Source organism: Larus michahellis, chromosome 4 (assembly GCF_964199755.1).
Source record: "Larus michahellis chromosome 4, bLarMic1.1, whole genome shotgun sequence".
NCBI lineage: Eukaryota > Metazoa > Chordata > Aves > Charadriiformes > Laridae > Larus > Larus michahellis.
The window spans coordinates 82,183,198-82,206,138 of NC_133899.1; the positions used below are offsets into that span (position 1 = coordinate 82,183,198).

A 22,941-nucleotide genomic window follows, 5' to 3' on the forward strand; every position below is an offset into this window, starting at 1 on the left:
CCATAACCAATAACAGGCCATTTAGGAACAGAAATCGTAGAACATCCTCTAGGTCACCCACACCCTGATGCTTCAAGGTTTAATTCTAGAAGGTTTTTTTGGCTTTTTTTTTTTTTTGTTTAATTTAAAGAGGAGAAAAGGAGTAGTACTTCCCCTTCCTGCCCGCTTCTGTTCACACATAGACACACGTACTTCCCACGATAAAGGCACCCCTGTATTCCAGACAGGGATTGGGCTGGACTGGGAACCTCGCTCTGTTTCCTGCGGGCCAACCACCCCTTGCGCCTAAGGTCAGCAAACATCTGTGGCCTCAGTGTGGGAATCTGAGTCGTGTTACTATCAAATGAATAATACAAACTGTGATCTCCTGCTAGGTGGGATGAATTATTTGTCCGAGATACTTGAGCATAATGCAATTTCAGAGACATCAAGGAACTTCATGGCTGTTGAGAACAGCTCATAAAAAAAAGCATGGCACTTGAGAAAAGTCAGAAACATAATGAAGAATTTCTTTTAAGTTTCTGCTGCTAGCAGTTAAGGGCTTGGTTTTTTGACACTTTCTGTCTAGAACTTAAATAAATGTTTCCTGCTTGCTTTGTAGTGGTACATCCCTTGCAATTCTATTAAACAATGAGCAAGAACGTTTTGTACTTTCCAACTCGAATGTGACTGAGTAGTACTCATTACACACAGGCACTATCAAATACAGTACTTGTTTATTAGTCCTTATAGCTAGCTTTTATTACATACAGAACAGTCTAACGGGTTCCTTTTAGCCTTTGTAGTATTGGCATAAATTGTGTAATTGATAGGTGGGGCAGATCAAACTATGTGCATTGGCCAGGTGTCAGTGTGAAGGTCAGGGTGAAAACTATCTGAGTTTTTAAGACACATCAAAACCCAACACATTTATAGGTTAAGGCAGTATCTTATTATTTCAGATAGTATAGATTTTTTAGAAAGTAAACACTTCAAGGGGAATAAAAGTCCTTATTTGTATCTAAAACAGAAGCCAAAAACTTCCAGGCAGAGTGGAATTAGAGAACAATTTTCCAAAGTTCTTTAGGTGTGAATGAGAATCTGAGAGAAAAGGAAGTTGATACCTGTGGAATAAAGATAATATTGGTAGGAGAGTAATAAAAGATAGATAATTATCTCTTGGTGGTGGGGAAAAGAACAGAGAAACAGGTAATTTCTAATAAAACATGGAAAAGAGGCGGAAGGGAAATTATGTCACAAAAAAGTCCAAAATTACCTGGAATCCACTAGTGTTGCCTGTGTCCTTAAGCCCGTTTGCTGTTCCGACACCACCTTGAAAAGTATTGGCTGTGGCCTTGCCTGATGGCCTTATTTCTGCTGTCTACTCTCTCTGCTCACACGGCACAGAGTGCTTTCATTCTGGTTGCCAGGAGAGATACGTGTCATTACTGCAGTATTTTGCAAAGAGAAGAATGACTTAACTGACTGAGAAAACAAAAACTTACTGTCTAGTGGAATATATAACCACTGGGCAATTTTTAAATATACGTGAATCAAAAATATGAAAGTTCATAACTCAGTATCCTACGCTGTAGAAAACACAATATAGGTGATCAGTTCTATTGCTATTTTATTTATGTTTATTATGTTTTTCAAGCTGCTTGATCTAAAAAGAAACTTCCTTTGCCATAATAACCTCATGCGCATATAAAAATAAGTTATCCAAACCATTTATTCACGAAAATATTTGATAAATTGCTAGCGTTGTTCTTTTCTAACAACTAATTGCTGCTGTAACATTAAGGTTATCTGAACTCTTTTTACTGTGAAACAGTTTGCATAAGAATAAATTGTCCAGACAAACATATCTACCATACTTTATTTTTTTACAAAATACTGTAAACACCCCATACCACTTGAGATCTTTATTATGAAAGCCACACAAATATGTACAAAAGATCTTAAATATAACTCTTGAGATGGTTGGGGTTTTTTCCGTGTCAAATATCTGATGCAGAAGAATGATACAGGTTTTAATAAATAAAACAGTAAATTATGATATGACGAAGATATCTAAGAACGTTATTCATTGCTGTATATATATATAAACATCAGCATCTTTGTACCCTTCTTGGGTATTTGAATGACAGTGGGTTGATCCTTTGATTTTTTACTCACTTGTAAACAGACTTCATTTCTTCTGTTTGTAAACAGACTTTTTAAAAACAGTATGCAACTACTTAATGGAAATAAACTAATCTACATGAGGAAGAGCTACAGTATCATTTTATTTTAGACATTAAGTTATTAGACATTCTCCAACCAGATAAAAAACCCCCTTTTCATTATACATTGATCTGAATTCTGTGCAAATAGTTAACACATTGCATGTCGTTAAAAGCACATTCCTAATTACTTCTTTATTAAAGACGAAAAATGAGCTGTAATATGGATTTTATTTATTTCAAGTAAATAAGATACCATGTTCTTCTGCAAGAGCATTTATAGCTAATGATGTAATTATTAAAAAAACAAGTTTTCATATGTTAAGATAGAGAAAATATTCATTCATGAGTATTTACAATCACCCATGTTTAAAAGCGTTGCTAAGTTCTGTGTGCTTCGTTTTGTATTTCTGTCAAGAAGTGTACATGCTTCCCCTTAAACTTCTGCTTCTAGACATTTTACTGTGGCCTCAGGCTTGGCTTTAGACTCTTCTACCTTTTTTCCATTATTCTTTGTTTCCTTTTCAGGTGTTTTGTCATTTGACTTCGCCTCTTTGAGAGCAGTAGTTTCAACCATTTCTTTTTGCTGATTCTTGTTTGAAAATTGGAAGGTTGTCTTGTACCTTTAAATAGAAAAAAGGATAGTAAAGCAGAAACACTGACATAGTTTGGTAGTATCACTCAAGAAATAAAGTGAAAAATATCTAGAATTAACTTCCTTTGCTATATTCAAGCAAAAGTCTCACAGAGAATAGTGGCATGTTAGATCATTGTGCTTTTTCAAGAATTTTTTGTTTTTTTAAAAACAGACAATGTGTATTCAGGATTCGTGGTACATAACGATGAAGCTTTCTGGGCTAGGATGTGAGAAATGCACACAACTTTTTGATATGATTTAATGATGCACTATGTTGAAGATCTTTATGCATGACAAATGAGCTCAACAACTATTTTTTCCTGAACACAATCATAGTCCAAGAATAAAAACTTCTACCTTGGGTCTGACATAGAAAGAAACAAGAATAAAACTGTGTAAACAGCTTATATACAAACAGACGCACATTTCAGTGTTGCTATTTTGGCACACTTGGAAATTTTTCGCACTAGGTATGATTGACTAATCAAAAGTAGGCAATATTTATCTTTGGTTCCTTTTCTAAAGCAGGGAATGGTAAGAGAAACAAGATACTTTATCTGCACAATAACAGGGTTTAAGATCTCATTCTCTGTGCTACACTGTGATGCCATTGTCATCACATCTCTGCTCTTCAGCTATATATCTAAAGTCTTCACTGCTTGTACCCTAGGAGTTAGCTCAGTCCAACATAAAAAAAAAAAAAGAAACAACTTACTTTTTGATATAGCAAACTGCTAGAACAACGGAAATAATGAAGAAGATGACTGCCAGTACAAGAAGTGCAGTGGGGACACCTAGAGATAACAGTGAAGTAAGCATAGACTTTTTGTATGTACTTAATTCAGACTTTCTAAAGGTTCATGAGCATAAATCCAGATTCTTCTTAAAATAGCCTAGTATAAGAGGTACATACATATCAACTCAAGAACAGAGGTATTAGAAATCTCAAAAGGATAGTAACTCCTACTCATTTTTTCAAGAGAGACTAAACCAGGTATTTAGGCAATCCCTGACAGATGATTGTCTAATGTGCTCATTGGAGGGTTTTTACAACCTGCCTACAGAGCACATTTTTGTGATTACTATCCTTACTGTTAGAATGCTTTTCCTCATATTAAGTCTGTTTCTCAGTTGCTGTATATTAGGATTACTTATTCACACCTCATATCTCGAGAACAACTCCATATTTGGAGAAGAGCAATTCTCCTTGGCTTCTTTTAAGAGCCTGCTGAGTTTTCCATTACTCTGAGCACATAGTGTTTGCTAAGACTCTCTCAGAAATGTATTTACCCCAAATCACATTAACCAGAATGAACTTCCACTGTTTAATATTAAAATATTATCAAAAAGTATAAAAAAATCTTACTTCTACTTAAAAATTATTTTAAAATCCTCTGCCTTATAAGCTTTGCTTTTGCAAAACCGTAACACTCCAATTCTCCCTCCAGGTTCAGGTATATCATAACGGATGCTGGAGTAGCAAACAAAAGAGCAGTAAACAGTTTTACTACTAACATCTATGTAACTAGCTCTTCTGATTAAATAGCTACCATATATGGCCTTTACCTCCAAAGACAGTGGCATCGTTCTTAAAGGCAGCATGGGAAGTGTAGTTAGGAGAGTCAATTGGTGAGTATTCCTCTGGCATTTTTGTAGTAGTCCCTTCTGTTGGTAATATAGTTTCAGTTACACATATTACACGAAATTTTATATTTTTCAGGGATTGTTCTGACTCAGTCACATTGGGCACTGCTGTGATGTTCTCAGTCAAATCAGAGCCTGAATATGCAGTTAAGTCCATTGGTGCAGTTGATGAAGGTGGTATGGCTGTAGTTGGATCTGGTTTACATGAATTAATCTGAACATCTGCAGCATGGAAAGGAAATACATAAGAGTTGTGTTGTATGTTAGTTTTTTACTTACTGTACACACATTTATTGAAATTGTTCCTCAGTCATTCCCTTCTGGAAATTATTATTTGTTTATTCACAAAAGGTTTACCCAAATCAGGCATGCTTATTTCAAACATGTGGCTACAACCCAGATTACACACCTTTTATCCTTACTCACATAGTTAAACACTTTTTTGAGCAAGTGTGGTGCTCTTTTTGTAATTGCATACCAATGACAAGATTGCTCCCCAAAAGTACTCAGAGTAATAATGCATATAAAAAACTATAATATGACCTCCTGCAGAGCAGGTGACTTAACTGCAGATCCATGATTCAAAAATATTTCTACTATATTATGTATATGTTCAAAACATATGCGTGCACTGTTGATACCTGGAATGCTACTTTGAGTTCCTGGAAACAAAAGTAGCCCATAAAACTTTCACATAAATGAGGCACCAGTGTGCGATAAGATGACACGATTCTAATGGGGGCTTAAAAGAAAGAAACTTGAGGCACACTCAGAAATTAAGTCATTTAAATGATGCGAGTGTTGTCTATATAAAACAATGGGTGCAAGTGGACTTTTATGTGTAAATGGAAAAGCTGAGTTCTGAATCAGGCTTATGTGAAAATTCTTTTTTTCTAGTGAAGTTCTATATTCTGTAAAGCTATAAAAATTACACTAAAGTAACAAGCAGACTACAACATAAATAACAGGGAAACGACGTATGTACTGTTCTCCAACTGAATCCCCATGGGAAGTCTGATGACGCAGTTACATTCACAGAATAAAAAGCTAAATGGCAGGGGCTTTTCACTTTTTCCACTACAGTTTTCAAGTGATTTTGGCATTTCTTTGGCACAAAGAAAAAATATTCTGCCAAATGTTTTGGAAAATAAATGCCTAGAACAGGCAACAGTTTGGCAATTAAGATAAAGAAATGCAGAATCATATAAATGTTAACTATAAATTACTTTATTTTCTAACCATTCAGCAAGCCTTTCTTCACATGCTGTAACAGTATAATTTTTTTGGAATTAAAGCTAAACAAAGCAAATAATTTGGAATTACTTGCTACCTCCTTAGCATTACCCAACCTAATCAACATTTCTGATGCAGAATGACACATATTTCATGCACTGAAACACCATGTTGCATAGGAACAGAAGAAATAACAGTACCAATACGAGCAGCTTCTTTTAGAGCATGTTGCCTGAGTACTAATTCACCTACACATTCATCAATAAAAGCTATAGACTGTAGAGAAAAACTCTTGGTCCTTTTGCAAGAAAATACACGACACACAGACACCCTGGTTAAAGATTCAATTTACTGTCTTTCACGTTAATGTGCGTAAATAATCAAATCATATTAAGAGCATTGTGTCAACATTACAGCAACTATTCTTCAAGAGCTTTGGTGGCAGCACCAAATTATCAATGCAGATTAACCGAATTGACCTTTTGTATTTCTCAGAAGCTTTTTTCCCCCTACAGAGCTAAGTATGGCTTGACAACATTTAAGACTGGGGGGGGAAAGGGCCAACAAATTATGAGAACTCACTCATTTGTTATGATTTTTTCATGCAGATATTAAAAAAATTATAAAAAACAAACTAAAGCACAAAAAATGTAGTTGCCATGCTTACATACCTGAGGAATTGAAGCAGTAAACCTTAAAAGTTTTAAAGAGTTCAGCATGCCATGGCACTAGTCCAGTGTTGCCCTTACCACATTTCTGGTTGGATGTTATCCGAGGAATGACAACCAATCCATCTTTCACCCATCCATAGCTACAATAAAAGGCATCAGTCCTTTTAATATTAGATATATCACCAGCCTCAGATGCGGGTAAAGGCTTTCATAAAAGGTAATGAGACACCAACTGACGTCATATACCTGCACGTTTCAAAGCCATGTTTCAAAGCATTTTCAACTTGGTCTTTAGTTGCCAGTTGTAGATTCAGTTGATTACATGCATTACTTGCTTCTGAGAAATTCACTTTCTCCTCAAGGTAAAGTCCTACACCTGTTATCCTGCAAGGTGGAACAATGGAACCTGTAATTTAGACACAAATATTCAAGGTTAGTATTTGAATATTAACATTTAATCCTCATGAAGAATTTAAGATCACATTCAACTGAATTCAATATTGTTAAAAGTTTCTAGCTTGAGGATAGCAGAAAACTAATTTCTAGCAAAAAAGACATATTTTAAAAATAGAATATATTTCCTTAACACAATACTCTAGAAGCCTTTCAAGAGGTTTGGCTATTAGACTAAATGCATATTCAGTTGGCATTTGAGTCATTACCTGGGTCACTTTTTTACTAAAGACACTCTTATTTGTCGTACTTATTAATGCAAAATGGGAAGAGAAATCAGAGGGTTTTTTTCCCCCTTTTTTTTTTAATTAACATGATGAAACTAGCAGTTGCACTAAGGCACTGATTCTGTCATGACTCTTACCAATGTGAGTTCTATCAAAGGTATCACACATAATTTTTCATTGAATTAATATACCAATAAGAAAATACACCTATAAAGATTTCATCATTCTTTATGTTCCTTGTTCCTCCTAAGCTTATTATTTCTTTTCTTTTTCTCTAGGTTGTCATGATGATTCCACCCTACAGCCACTGTCAAGTGTTCAATTTACTGAGTGCTTGGCAAGCAGCAGAAAAAGAAGGGAAGGGATAGGCTGGGTGAATTTATGACGCTTTTCCCCATTCCTCCTCCATATGCAGTTCATCCAGCATTTTTAGATAGCCACAGCTGGCACACCTGCACCAGGAAATGCATAGCTTACGTCTGATTACACCTCTAGTTTCTCAGCCTATGTTAAAGACATAGGACAGAATTCAGGATTTGACACAGAAAAGGAGAAAGGATATTGCTCATTTGCCTCTATATTTCACCGGAAGCATATACTGGAAAAAAGATTTTTTTCTTTTTGATTTACATACAGTAATTGCCATATTAAATGAAACATTTCAACATTTCATTGCAAACATTTCATATGACCAACAGCCATAGGTGTTACTTCCTTGCTCAATATGCTTTTCAGAGTGTGTGCTCACCGGGTATGTACACTAATGAATACTTCATAAAATCTACGCATCAGAATACAGGCAATCCACAAACTCTCGAGGCAGGATGAACAGATGCCTGCAGATCCACCGCATGACTTCTTAGCAACAGAGGTTAAATTAAATTTTATGAATGAAAAGATAGAACTAGCAGCCAAGACACGCCTATGATGAGAAGGGGATAAAGTGATGACTAAGCTTGTGTGGAGTGCTAAAAGGCAGGATTTTCACTCCTGCTCCCACTGGGTGTGGTGGGGTTGGAAATAGCTTCTGGTAAAAGATGCATCTCTGCTGTCTTTACATTGTTTAATTGGACTGATATGTTTGATAGAGCAATCACTGAATTAGGTGGATTTATCTCAGCAGCGATGGAAGCTGTGGCCTCCCATTAAGACTTCCAGATACCCAGTCACATGGCAGCTGAGCCACTGAACATTTGAGCAGTCCCCATAGACAAATAGTGGCTGCATCCAGCCCTGACTTGAAGATAAGACAAGCCCAAACATATTGCATGAGGATGCTCAGTGAACATGTGTGTGTAGATATCAAGGACCTCAAGTCTATCCAAGTAGTCCCAGTGCAAAGATGATTCACACTGTCAAATTTCTTCCTTTCAGCCAGCCTGTCTTCATAAATTTCCTCCTGTATGTCTTCATTTTTGCCAAAGTACTTCTGTGTCAGAGAGGTCAAACACTGGAACAGGCTTCCTAGAGAAGTGGTCGATGCTCCAAGCCTGTCAGTATTTAAAAGGCATTTGGACAATGCCCTTAACAACATGCTTGAACTTGGTAAGCCCTGAATTGGTCAGGCAGTTGAACTAGATGAATGTTTTAGGTCCCTTCCAACTGAAATATTTCTGTTCTGTTCTATTCTATTCTATTCCATTCCATTCCATTCCATTCCATTCTAGATGTTAATTTTCTTGATTCCCTTTTGCTAACAGGCAACTCTTCTGGTTCTGGGTCCCTGAGTAACTCCCTGTCTCAGCTGCTGAGGCACATTCCACAGTTCCACTTCCTTATTTTTCAAGACCCCACTCCACCTCTAGCGTTTATGCCTAATTCCTTTCTCCTCTTACTATTTTTTATGCTCAGATTTCATTCTTACTTTTATTGTTTATTTAGTCAATTATTTTCCTATATTTAGGTTTGAGCTAATACAACTTGCAGAAAATGTAACGTTGAGAATGAAAGTTTCTGAGTGACCAACTTGACAAATTTCAAATAAAGTTGAGCAGCTGACTGAATGGAATTTTGTGAAACCTTAGAAAGTTGCCTAGATAATTGTAAACTGTTACAGTCTTTAGTCATTCAATTACAGGACAAATATTTCTACATGAGAATTGCATGATAGATACATACCGTAACATAAAAATTCAGTACCAGAAAACTAAGTCTTAAGTGATAAGAAAAGTGACTGTAGGACAATGGACCAAAGTTGTACCTTAGAATTCGCTAAGCCTTTTAAAACAAAATGGTGTAGTCAAAGAAATGTTTTGGAAAAAGTTGTCAGCTTCAATCTAAATTCCAGATGGTTTTACAGTGTGAGGAAGAAATCCAAAAAGCGAACAGTAGCCTTTTAAAGTCTTTTTATCACTTCTTAAATCACCTCTGAACTCTGTTCTAAAGATGACTGAGTTTGTACAGGAGACAGACTAATCCTTTAGAAGCATATTATCCTTTTTGGTCCACAAGCTGCACATAGCTGTACTTAAAGCTTTGCTCTATTTAGTTAACCTACTAATAATGGGACAGTTTCCTCAGTATTTGGGTCTTGTGTGAAAAATCTGTTTTACTGAGAAAGGTGGGAAGACTTAAACAGAAGAATCTCACAACAAGACAAAGTTATCCTAGGACAGGAAGAAAATTGTTCAGCTTTTGTAAGCTATGGGTATTGGCTTAATTGTGCATTAGTTCTCTTCTTGCTTTTGGGGGGAAGCTGTTGTTTCTATCTCTTTGCCTTGTGCCAAGCCTTCACTCTGCTTTATTACAGAGAACTTCCTTTGGCTGCTGTTGTCAGGGAGCAGCAAGAACGAGGCTGTTCCACAAGGAAAGAGGAGCCAGGAGCTGAGGTTGACTGCAGCACAGACAGGACGGTGCCCTCACAAACCAGGGCACAGTCCTACAGCACCTGAACAGGACCACAGTGGTGACAGTGGCAGGTTTCACTGGCAGCCCCAGAGAGAGCAAGACAATGAATCAGATGCAGGGTTCATCCAGAAAGTCCATTTGGGAACAGCAGAAGATGATGCTACCTGTAACACATGCCTGAAATCCATCCTGGAGGCAAGGCTACATACAACCTAAGTCCAGAGTCCATCTGTGAAGCCCAGTCAGTAAGTCCCTACAGAAGGGGACAGGGCATGCTACAACACAGCTCGAAGACACAGATGGAGATCAGCCCTGAGCTTAACTGGAGCTCTTGGGCCAATGAGCAGAGGGTTCATGAGTAGATACACCAAGAGAGGCTTGTAAGGGAACTAAGCGGGGTCCTAGCAGCTGGAAAGAATAGTCTTAAGACGCAAGGTCTCCATTTCCCCAGTGAAAACTATTCAGTGGTTGGGATTGCTGGAGGAGACTACTGTTGTTGGGTACTCCAGTCCTGTGGAATTTCAACCGGACTTGAGTTGATCCTCTAATTCACTCAGTCCGGGTTCACTTCAGAAGCCTTTCAGAAGAAAATCAATTGTCTGCAACTATAGTGTATGTTCTTTTGCGTAGGTAGAACAAGCATTTACTCCTTGCAAATTACAGTGAAACATCTGGAAACATCTGATATACACTGAGTATCTGCAGATATCCTAGTAGCTACTGCAGTTAGAATAGACTGTGTCAAGTTGATTATGGAATTTGAAGGAGAAGACGTTCAAATTTCAGTAAAATATAGAAGGGGTGTTATATGACCCTGATTGAAAAAATAGGTTCATATAACAATGTTTGAGAATGAGAAATGAGAAGGGTCACCTAAGAACTGTGTGATAAAGTTGATGTTAGCAATTCCCTATGTTAATTTTTTCAAACAGATAGTTTATACAAAATAGGAACTTTTGCACTGTATTAACCAGAGACAGGCATTTCTGCCCTGGAGATGAACTGCAAGATATCTGCCACGCATTTCCTTCAATGTTGCAAATCAAGACAGTGTCGGGATATTGTCAAATCAGAGCAAAACACTTTGCATTAAATATAGCATTTTATCACAGACGCACAGAACTTGTTTCATGCATGTTTTGCTCTCTGAGGATTGTACAAAACTGTTTGCTGTGGTATTTTATATAGTACAAAATAAAATCACATTTCAATAGATCTGAACTTAATCCTAAATGCAATACCAAATCTTTAAACCAAGCAGCTCTGTAGCATTTAGACGGTAAATAAATTAGAGTAACAATGGAAGTTCCCCTATATGCCAGAGTAGTTTTGATTGCACCGTATTCTCAAAACCCTCTGGTTTCCTATGCCAGAAACATATTTACACACGCTCCCTTCCCCCTATTTTTCTTTGCAAATCTAGCTATTTTTTTCAAGTCTTTTACTATTCAACTAGAAGACTTTAAAAAGTGGAACTTTACATACCTGTTATAAAGTAACTTTGAGCCATGAATGTCATAACCCAGATGAAAAACACTGCGGAGGTAACTCCAAAATAAGTTGCCATTGTCACGAACTTCAAAAATTAAGAAATTCAAGGTGATTTGTCTCCTGTGCTAAGAAAAGTTAAGGTATTGGATACTGTCAGACCACCTTGGAGATGACTTCTTGAAAGTAACTACAGCTGTCACTGCACTGCTTCATAGAAAGAATGTCAGGGCAAATGTGTTGACTGTCCCACTCAGAAGTGAGGTCACTGACTGGAAATCCCTAATCACCCTTTACACTTTCTTTCATGTCGGGCTTGATGGGAAATTTAACTACTGCTGACTCAGAAAACACAGCTGAGGAAGGGAGATAAGACTGTTAGACTGCTAAGTCAGTAAACACTTTGAAAGAAGTTTTTCTTCTGTTATTTTTTCCTGTTTTACTGATTAACAGCTCATTACTCATGTTGTCTATTCATCTGGTAAATAAAACAAATTCTCTATTGTATCACAGCAGGCCAGGCAGGATTTTTCTTTTGGAATTGGAAAGGCATCCATTCACCACTATCCTATTTGTCTTGATGTAGTACTTTTACTTTCCTTTGCTTTAGAGTTCCAATGCAAAAATAGGTACCATAACACAGAGATAACCTGATACCTAGTTTTGAACATATTTGGAGATACACTACTGTAAATGGGATTCCTTGTGAGACTGTAAGGACAGAGGTGGGAGCCAGTCCCTTCACTGCTGCCTTTTGTGAAGTTCCAACAAACAGTGATTCCAATAGACTGATTCAAAACACAGATGATCCTCATGGCTATAACTTAGAAAACCTTCACGAAGTCAGCCAAGAAATGATTTTTTTGCAGACATTCCAATAAACAGGAACGGAGTCCAAGAGATCAGCTAGTTCCCTTTCTGTCAGTAGGATCAGCTGTATTTATGTTATTCCTGACAGATATGTGTCTAACATGTTCTTAAAGATTTCCAGTGATAAATTCCTAGCATTTCGACAAGCACTCTATTCCAATGCTTCACTGTCCTTTACTGTTAAAAGGTATTCCCCAGTCTAAACTGACTTACCCATACTGTGCTGTAAACCTGTAACTTCTTTTCCTGTTGGAAATGGACGTGGAAAAGAGTTTATTACCTTACGTTTTGCAACAATCGTACGCATTTAAAGAGTTATACCTTTGCTTACACTTTTTTTTCAGCTAAGAAACCCCAGTTTGCTCACTCTTTCTCTCTAGCTGAGGCCTTGCCAATGCCAAGTACTGATTAATAAATTACCTGCTTATGCAGCTCAGAATGGTATGAGCCTTTTTTCTGCAACAGGATGATTTTGTTACATCATGCTCAGTTTGTGATTCAGTAAACTTTCAGATGTCCTACATCCCCAGCTTGTTTTCAAGATCCTGTAAACACAAATGTAACAGTAGCTACCTCTTGAAACTGCGGTTTGCATTGTAGAAAGTTCCCATTTGATATATTAAGATAGTATTAATTTTTATCTGTGCACAGGCCCAATCTCTTACAGCAGTATTTAACATGGCTATGGGTATACTGTAACATAGACAGGCATCTACACGGCTGAGTGGAGAATGCTGTGAGTTAATGAAATGGTGCCTCCATTAGCCATAAAGAAATGAAACTTGGGTTGAGTTTGGGCTGTGGTTTGGAACTGAATGTTGGTAAAGCTTCTTGAGATCTTAAGACAACTTTCTTGCTCGAATTTCTATTCACTCCTTTGTGTTGTACTTACCTGCCTCTACAAAGTGATGGCAATCTCAAATACTGCAATCAGACTTACTCTCACTGAAGAAAGTTTTAAGTGGATTCATTTGCATTTACAATGTAGGAGCAGAAACTAATAGTTATTCTGTAGCTGTCATGGACTAGTAGACTGTGGCTGTAAAACACTGAGAATATTAAACAAAATCTTACCACCTCCATGCTTACCTTGAACTGCTAAGTATTTCCTATTATGAAAACTAATTAAAAGCTGGGTTTCCGACATTTTAAAATTGCATGCTAATTGTCCTTCCAAGTTTTAACACTTTGTGCTTATTATCCTCACAGTGGCAAAGTTCCTTCAGTCAAACTCTGTCCATGCTATTGATGTTTAGTAGGATTTTTAGCTGGAAAGATGAGATAAACACCTTTGTAACATGAAACAAAAAAATAAGCTCCTTCACATGGTTTTGTAAGACCAAACTACAGATTAGGAGAGGGAAGAAAGAACTTTAGAATGATGAAGTGAGACTGAAATAACCTTTTTTTTTTTTTTTGTCAGTTTCTTCCTTTTTATATTTCAGCTGTTCCAAAACTTTATGGAAGATCACTTACCTGGACTGTAACAGTATAAAAGCTCTTTAACCTGTTTGTGGGTCTTCATCTTAACTTGTGTGGTGAAAAAAAAGCAGCCCTGTATGTTTAATTAGCATTTGTCTTAAATACTTATAGTAACCTATAAGGAGAATTCCCAGCATCTCATGCCAGCATGTTTTAAAATGCTGATGAGGATTGCTAAACAGAAAACCTTTGATATGGGATAACAGACTTAACTGTTCTGTACAATGATTTCTGAAGGAACCTTGAAGCCTGGACAACTGGAGAGGAAACAGTTTAAAAAAAAAAAAAGTTTACGTGGAAAATACAAATATCAGGGTCTTCTCCTGGTAAGTAATTCCTTGCAAGGTTGTTGCTGTCCCAAAGTTTTTCTCCCTGACACAGACCATCAGATTCAGAAGTGACATTTCTGTTTTTTGTGGAAATTGAGGATTATCTCCTTCTCACTGGTCTGGCAGTTCAGCTCTCCACAAAGCCCAGGCTTCCCAGACCTCCCAAGCCTACAAGAACACAAAGCAAATAAAGAATCCTAACCTTTCACTCAGTCTCCTTTGGTTACAGATCTCCCTTGTGGCTTTCCGTGTTCAGCCTCCTCAGTGTCAGGCAGCCTCTCTCTGAAGCAGGAGTTAAACTCTCTCCAGGATATTTCAGTTTCCTCTCTCATCTTGTTTCTAGCGTATGACAGGGATGTCCCTGCTTACAAACACTTTCTCTATTGAAACAGGAATTTGCTTGCTTCTTCTACACCACTTTCCTGAAGAACTGAAAGACTAAGAACAAGATCTTTGGTATGTGTAATGTGGCACTACGACACACAAGGCAGTATGTGTTTCATAAGAACATAGCCATTAATGTGCAGACAGAGCACACGTAAAAAACAAACCTTTAGGGTAGCAACATTGAGGACTTTGAAACCATACTTTTATTTCAAAACTCAAGTATGTGATACTATACAGTACAATACCAGCACACTTGTGCAAAATCTTACAATCTTACAAATTTAAATATGATACACAAAAATAGTGCCCTTTTAAAATTCCTTTTACTAGAAACATCTGTGCTGTGCAGGAAAAACAATAAACGTGTCTTGTTAAAGCAGAAAAATAAATATTGCACCTCAAGAAAACTATTTCAGTGTTAATAGCATAAATAATAGATCTATTTCTTGTTATCTGATGTGATCTTTGAACACAGACGTTGATTTTTTTTCTAGATAAAGCAAACTAATATCCAACAGATAAAATTACATTTAGAATAGTTTTTGAGCTCAATCTAGTTTCCTATTAAAATAAAGGTGTCTCCTTTAACTAACTGAAATACATAAGCAAAAATATTTCATGTGCTGTTAGTCATTGTGGTTCATTATTTTTAGTGGACAGTTTTGCTCAAAGTAGTTATAAAAAGAACTACAATTTCTTTTTAAATAAACTTTATCTTCATCTTTTCATTGCCATTAAAATCTCTTGCCTCTTTCAGTCCATTCCCTACAATGATTAATAAATTTGTGTCTAAATTATACTTGCCCTAAACATGCAAGTAGTTCAGTTCAAATCAGTATAACTACTTACGGAAATCCGCCCTTGTGCACTAAGTCCACAAAAAGCCAGTCTGCTGAGTTCCAAGAGAGGATGGAGACCTCGTTCACCCACAGACCAAAAAAAACCCAACTTAGCGCATGCTTAACATTAAGCAGTTCAGGAGTCCTATTGGTATCAATAACTTTCTACATGTACTTAAAATAAGGTGTTGGACACACATGAGTGCAGATGTAAACAAGAGCGAATTAATTCAATGATAGGCATTGTTAATTATTTCTCCTCAGTGCAGCCCAACATTTCCACAATCCCATAATGAAATATGTGCCATAATTTTTTGGCATAGGAGTTTGTGAATCTTCAGGACTATTTACCTTCAATTTACCTATTTACCTTCAATTGCCTTATTAAGTTATCAATGCTATTTGTAAAGAATATTAACTTAAAGAAGCTGATTTTAATTAAGTATTCAAAGAGCAACTGACAGATTTCTTCAAATACTGAAAGTACGTGAAATGTCACAGTAGTTCTTCATAGTCAGATATTCTAACTGAACCAAACAGATACTAAGTAATTTGCAAGAAACCTTCTTCTGTCTTATTCTTTACCAATTACAATTTTAGACCAAATGACACTTTCCCATTATCCTTTTTGAACTTCCTTAAGCACATTATTCCTCAACAATATATACTTTAAAATAAAAAACAAACCTCCCAACTGCTTATAGACTTCCCACCCTCCAAAAAAAGGTGGTAGTGGTCTGCTTTTTCTTTAAATTATTATTATTATTTTATATTTTTATTTTATTTCTCCATATAAATGTCTCTTAAGAAACATGTGGCTAAAGATGTAACAAACAAAATTCACCAGCAGGATATTTGTTACTAGTGCCAGATACGTGAATTAAATTTCTGACTGAGTTAGAAACCTGTTTTCTTTGACAGTTAGCTTGAGGTTCAGTGTTTACACAAAAAGAAAACAAGACAATACTAACTTCATCTGAACTGAAATTACAGTACTTCATAACATACTTGTCCTTCAGTTGGTCAACAGACCTGTTAGTCAGAAAATGCCAGAAGAATGCAAGACACGAGTGCAATCAAGTGTCACACTGATTTTGATATTGTGGTTAGATGCAAGCATATAGCTATGGAAAGACAAACATAGATCATCTTCAATCAGAAGTGATGTTCAGCAGGTACATAAGGTATACCTTAAGTGACATGCATTTTGGTCTCAGCCCTAGCTGATGTGGTTCTTTATAGATAATGGCTTCACCATTTGAAATTGCTTGTCTAAAAATTTCAGGCTTTCAGATTCTTGTGTAAGAACTCACAACTCCTGAATAGGCAGAACTGCTAAAAAATCTGGGCAAAAGATTAATCTATCATGTCCTGATAGTTCAGCTTTGAAAGCATATCAGAACAGTTACATACTTGGCATCAGATTCTGAAAGGGAACTACTAAAAAATTGCAGTGATGTCTTCAAAGTCCTCATTCCCTTTATGTCCTGATTCACCTAGGCACTGGTAGGGTTTTGGCTGTGTGCAGAACTGTGTTCCTAGTGCAGATCTCAAAGGATATCTATTTCCAGTATTAGCAGTAGGGCAGAGTCCACTTAGTGTGAACGTCTATATACACAGGTTTGAAGACTTTTTTCTTTTTTTTTTTTTTTTCAATAAAGAATTGAAGATTTCTTCCAACATCCGAGATTGCTGTATTTTGGGCTTAGGCGACACATCCAACCTTCCAGACAGCAACTATTCTTTGTTGTAAATAGTGGTGAGTCTGAGTGGCATACACACACTTCTTGCAAAGTATGTCCCTTTTATATATCAGGAGTTCCCAGATTTATTTGACGGTATCAACTGTGTCACCTACACCTTATTTTATGTTTTGTTGTGCATCCCATTTTAAAAAAAGTGGTGGTCCCATTCTTAGAGTATATCATAAAACACATTTATGCATGTACTTAGTATTCCATTCAAATAATTATACAGTTAATTCCTCTTATAAAATTACTTAATCAGCAAGGCATTTGGTCTGATAATATAATTCTAACCTCCCATAGAAGAGCTTCTATTTCTACCCAATAATCATGAAAAAGGAAATTAATTAGAGTACTTCAACAGTCACCAATAAATTCAGGAAATGCAAAGTAAAGCACTAACTGCAAATGCAGGTTTTACAATTTTCTTCAAAATCATAGCAGAGATAGCAATGTCCTGTGCAAATCATTCCTTTAAATGTCTTGCTAGTTACTGCCACAACCTTATCATGATTCAATATTCCTTTATTTGTATGAGTCATTTACAATAAGAGGACAGACAGGATTATTTATGAGATTGTCATTTTGGCAAGGTATGTTCACAATGTATCCCCCAACCTGCTGGTGTGGAGTAACTGACTTGTCTAACAGATCACACTTAACAACCATAAGGATGACTAAGCACTACCTTTAACAACTGTGTTCTAATATGCATACTTGCTCAGGTACCATAAATACATGGTTGTTCCTTTATTATTCAGTACGTTGCTCATGTTGAAATCCTGAGTTCCACCAGGAATATTGATGGGCAGCAGAACAGCTGGCCTTCCCTTCAGGTCCCTCTGATTTTTCATCACAGGAGTTGTATGAATGGTAGATTCCCAACACCACAGCAAAAATGATTATCGCAGCCACTACAAGCCATACCACATTCCAGTGTTTACACAGTTTGGGGTACAGTATATGTAAATAATTAATGATGACTTCAAGTCTGCTGTAAAATTAAAAGAAAACTGTTATATATTAATCATACACAAATTTATTATCTTAAAGTTTTTAGTTTGAAAACTTTCGTAAATGTATGGTGCACCATCTTTCTTCCAAATACAAACACCCTGCCAAAGAAGAATCAGACTGCTAAGTTCTTTTAAGAAGAGCTGTACACTCAGACGTGGGTGATATTTGCAAGACGGCTGAAGACTGTAAACTTGACTTCTATTTCTCCCACCTGTCAACTGGCAAATCTCAGAACTTGATGTCATGTAAAATTCTGCACTGTTCATAGCTTGTGCAACTAAACTAACCATTTCTTCCTAAGAGTTTAATGACTAGCAAGATGGCTGCCCTTCTGGATATGGCTGAAATCTCAACTTAACATATGTTTATAACCATAATGGTTATGGAATGGAAATAAATTCTTATGGATCATGTAAGGATTCCTACCTTAGCTTGCAATGGTAGGAATTCAATATTTATAATTTATATTAGTAATATAAATTACTATTAATGATTATTATTAATATAGTAAAACTGCTAATAATATACATTATAATACTTTATAATTTATAATTTATTTATTTTATTTAATAAAATATTACTGGCTTTGGCCAGCATTCTATTCATCTGTAACGCAAAAGTCTCTTTACTTTTAACATGCAAGAAATTGCAGGTATATTGAATTGGGTGGTAGAACCACCAAGGAGATTCAATAATTAACGCTAAGAAAAGCTGAACATTTCAGAAAAGTTTTCCAGTTAGGCATTAAATGCTTCAGGTAATAAGCAGAGGATTCAAAAGTTCCCCATACAAAGAGCATCGGGTACAGATGTAAACATGTAATTGCTGAAAGGCAGGAACTCCATCACAGTGCGGTTCTGCTGCATCTAGACAGTTTCCAGAGAGAGTAGACACCTGCCTGTCCAAGTCAGAGCAAGTTCAGCATAGCTGAGGAGCTTGTCTTAATCTGCATTTACTTTGTAGATATACTGAAAGACTCACCTGTGAAGATCCTTTGGGAATGACGTATGGCACAAATATGGGCATCAGATTCCTGAATTACAACTTTCATGAGACAATGTATGCCTACTGAGACATATATTCTGGCATCTAAACAACTTTTGTGGAATTATTTTTTACTTCAAATGATAACCAAACCCCATCAAGATGAAACATCTTGATGTCAACATACAATTTTAGTTGAAATATCAAAATAAAAAATTTTGCATTTTGCAACTATGGTATCTCAGAATATGCCTTTCTGTGAAAATACTGTTATTTCAAATACACTTCCCTAGACTGGAAGAAAACATGTGAAGATAATAGTATAGAACACTTGATTGGGTACCACAAATAGAAAAAAGTGGCTCTTCTTGTAGGGACATATTACACCACTGTCTCACCTGCTTTTCAGGTTTTTTATCTCATCTTCATTTTCACTTTCTTCATGTTCATCATGACTTTCTTTTGGTATCTCTTCATCTTCTTCCTTCAGTTCCTGAAGTTCTTTGGTTTTCTTCAAGCCTTCCTGATAGCTTTAACAGAAAAAAACATTTTTCTTAGTCTAGCATGCTGTATAACTCTGTTCCTATGTAATGAAAACTTAGCTTTTTTTGTTACATGCAATAAAACACAAGTAGCAGTGTTGCAGCACTCAGATGAGTAAAAACTAGCTAAAGACCATAAGTATCGCACACAGAGAGCCACCCTTCCTTAACAGAAGATTTTATTAGCTCTGTTACCAAATTTATCATCTTAAAAAAGAAAAAGAGATTATAGTTCTCAGCAGAGCACAACTTTTGTCTATTGTAAAGGAGTTGGTAAGTATTTCTCTATTATTTTTCAATCATTTTGAACACCCTCTAGATATTTTATTTTCATGGAAAATAAGTGTAAATCAATGCTAAAGATAGATGGCTTGTTGGATTCTGCAGTAAAAGATCAAAATTTTTGTCTCATTCTTCACATAGTACAATGTTCTTTGCTTGACATTTAGAAACAGATCCCAAAGCTGTTAATTTCCCTAAAACATGCTGTGTAAAGCACTTGGTAACACAACCAACATGAGTTTATTGCAAAAGTGGATACCTACTCTTTACGCATTTCCATGTATGCTTTTCAGAATAAACATTTCAGAAAATTTTTTAGGATTATCCTATCATGAAGCTGAACACTATCGACTTAAAACCACCCATTTAGCTCTGAATCTCTGATATAACTGCTCTCCCACAGTTTGGCTAACATTAATAAAAGATGAATGTGAACAGCTATGATGCAAACATAATGAATGAAGCTCACTCACATTGTTTCCCAAATTGCTTCAATTATGACCATTTTCTAGGAGCTCATATTAATTATGTCACTCATTTTGCATTTAAAATTACATTTTAAAAACATACGTCCTCATCTGGTAGCACATATTTACAGATTTAGTTAACATAAAATTTTCCCACCCTTTGTTATACGCTTCCTCTTCTATCTTGGCTTTCGTTTCACGATTGATTTCTTCCAACCCACTCTGTGTCAGCGCAGAAGTAGAAGTTTCACAGTCAGGCTCTCCATTAGTCTTACCACTGCCAAGACAAAAGGAACAGACAAATAGAAAATAACAGCACTGAAATGTATTATATTTGGAGTATACTACTGAACAAGAACAATCACATGCAATTTTGTGACTCCTGATTTTTCTTTAATGTACATCAGAGAAATAAAACATCTTTCAAAAGAAAAAAATTAAACACTAAGCAAAATTTTAGTTTCAAAATGTTGCAATTTAAGAACAATAATTAATATGTTTTTAAGGTATTAAAACTTGCATTTTGCTGCTTCTTCTTTAAAAAAGAACAGAACATTTGTTTCCCAGCTTATCCATGGCATTTATTTACTGTTCTTTAAAATAATTCCCGCAACTTTCTAAAAATCATCTTCGAAATTGTAGCCTACTTCATCAGAGGAAAACAATAGAAATAATACCACATATTAATTTAACAGAACTTCTTTCTTATTTGCCTTTTAGGTACTCCTCTCTGCTGAGTTTGTACATTGAACTGATGCACAGGTAAACAAATACAAACATATACATAGCTTTTGTCACTAAAACTTTTCTTAAGTAAAAGCTTTTAGCAGTTAGTCTAAAGACAAGCCATTACGTGTTGCTGTCTTTCTGCAGTGCTCAGCTGTCCCTATTTATTTAAGTCTGTGACAGAGACTTTAAGTGATTCAGACATGACTTAGCAAATCTATCAAAGTCAAGGTTTAATAAGCTCAACAGTGGACTCTATTTCAACTTCTAGAATCTAACCCTTTTTGTAGGCCTTATTTTTCTGACACTAAAATCAATGGCAGGATAATTCATCCTGATTGATGCCATCTGTGGGCAAAGGAGTTTCTCTCAAGAAGTCATATTAACAGTAGACATTATTTTCACTTGGACTTTAAAGACATTATGAATATAATCTTGAAGTACTCGAATATACAAAACTCTGCTGAATTATGTAATTTTACACTACTATAGCAGCTGTCCCATGCATACATACTTACACTCAAACTTCAATTTCAAGTTCTACTTCTGTTACTTGATAACATGATTTGTTTTCTTAAGATCCAGTAAGAAATATCGATAAGGTGTTCCCTCCCCCCCATGAATTTCTGTACAGTTTCAAAGGATGGTCTAAATTTTGCAGAGTTCTGTTGAATTGTAACAACTAATGGCATAGTTCACTATTTTTTCCCAATTCTTGCATATTTTCATTCTCGGTAAAGCACAGAGATAAAAAAAAGACATAAGATAAATTTTGTCCTGCCTCAGCACTCATCTAAAATATGGGAAAATCAATATTTTGTACTGATGTGAATTCTACATATATTAAAGCTTTTAATTTGCTTGTTTAAAGTATCCTAACAAACTTGAATTTAAATTAGTATTGCAGACATTTTATTGTGGTTTGTAAACAGTCTGAACAACCAAAGTAGTAATAATACTAGTAGTAAAAACAACAACAACAAAAATCAATGTGATGTTTTAGTAAGTTTTACTTCTGAAACATCAGCAAGCAACTTCCTCAGAATGTGCAACATTTCCTGAAAGAGATAAGTATTTGTAAAGGTGACTGAATCTAGGCTGATTATACATATGAATAGACTATTTACACACATAGGTTTGCAAATGCAACAGTACCTGTATCCATAATGGTAACTGCTTACAAGGACCTTGGAGAACAGCTTGAGTATGTCTTCTGTTCTCATCCCAGTCTCACATGTTTTCATATTTCCCATCTTTGTGTTCTACTCCTACAGAAGCTTTACATTTCAAGAACTTGCATAAAATTAAATTATGTGTCTACATGTTTCAACTGTAATAACTTAAAAGGTCTTCCCAGAAATGTGCAGATGCACATGCTTTCCATCAGAGCAATTCTTTGCTTTCCTTGTCCATAAAACTATTATCTTGCTCCAAAAGTAGTACTATTTAAACCCATGGAATGACTTACAGAACTATTATGGAAAATGGATAACAACACCACACCTTAATCCAGCCAGGACATCTACACTAATGGTAAGTAATACAGAGTCAAAAGGGCAATTGTTTTAATGAAAAATATTTTTGCAATTTGTAGGTACTAGAAAACTATAGATATTTTGCTTGTTTTTAGGCTGAAAACCAAAATGTCCTCTTTTGTATCTCTATTTTTTAATTTTAAAATGCAAACTTCTCTGGCTGTTATAACTAAAATCTAACGTTGTTAAAACTAAAATCTCAAACCTAATGCTTTAATTTAGCTGAATGTTCATTTCATATTAAAAAAAGAATTACTACTCGATTTAATCATTGTTTTGACTTCTGTAAAATTCTGATGATCTACTATTATGATAAATTATACTTTTGAATT

At 35.8% G+C, this 22,941-nt stretch overlaps 2 protein-coding genes across 48 annotated transcripts in view; both read right to left on the bottom strand.

The window, feature by feature from the left end:
• Nucleotides 1-701: 701 nt before the first annotated feature.
• On the bottom strand, nt 702-14,779 carry LYVE1 (lymphatic vessel endothelial hyaluronan receptor 1). 4 transcript variants are annotated; one of them, XM_074585998.1, is made up of 9 exons: nt 14,288-14,779; nt 13,364-13,542; nt 12,695-12,819; nt 11,402-11,527; nt 6,636-6,795; nt 6,390-6,529; nt 4,408-4,707; nt 3,557-3,635; nt 1,890-2,827 (listed from the first exon to the last, which is right to left on the bottom strand). In XM_074585998.1, the coding sequence occupies exons 4-9, from the start codon at nt 11,481-11,483 to the stop codon at nt 2,641-2,643; spliced, it is 948 nt and encodes a 315-aa protein (XP_074442099.1). In that variant the 5' UTR covers nt 11,484-11,527; nt 12,695-12,819; nt 13,364-13,542; nt 14,288-14,779; the 3' UTR covers nt 1,890-2,640. The 4 variants fall into 4 exon arrangements, 3 of the variants coding, with proteins under 3 accessions (XP_074442100.1, XP_074442099.1, XP_074442098.1); XM_074585997.1 differs by having other exon boundaries at nt 11,402-11,532; XR_012586859.1 differs by lacking the exons at nt 12,695-12,819; nt 13,364-13,542; nt 14,288-14,779 and adding exons at nt 913-1,103; nt 1,256-1,398 and having other exon boundaries at nt 2,701-2,827; nt 11,402-12,115.
• Nucleotides 14,780-16,103: 1,324 nt separating this feature from the next.
• Nucleotides 16,104-22,941, bottom strand: part of IRAG1 (inositol 1,4,5-triphosphate receptor associated 1) — a 90,087-nt gene continuing 83,249 nt past the window's right edge. For 40 of the 44 annotated variants that reach the window (XM_074585986.1, XM_074585975.1, XM_074585948.1 and 37 more), the window contains 3 exons: nt 20,506-20,625; nt 19,456-19,587; nt 16,104-18,050 (listed from right to left, as the gene is read on the bottom strand). In XM_074585986.1, the coding sequence (XP_074442087.1) occupies nt 17,810-18,050; nt 19,456-19,587; nt 20,506-20,625 (493 nt within the window). In that variant the 3' untranslated portion in view covers nt 16,104-17,809. The remainder of the gene's footprint in view (nt 18,051-19,455; nt 19,588-20,505; nt 20,626-22,941) is intronic. The other 4 variants (XM_074585965.1, XM_074585964.1, XM_074585971.1 and 1 more) reach the window with 1 other exon arrangement.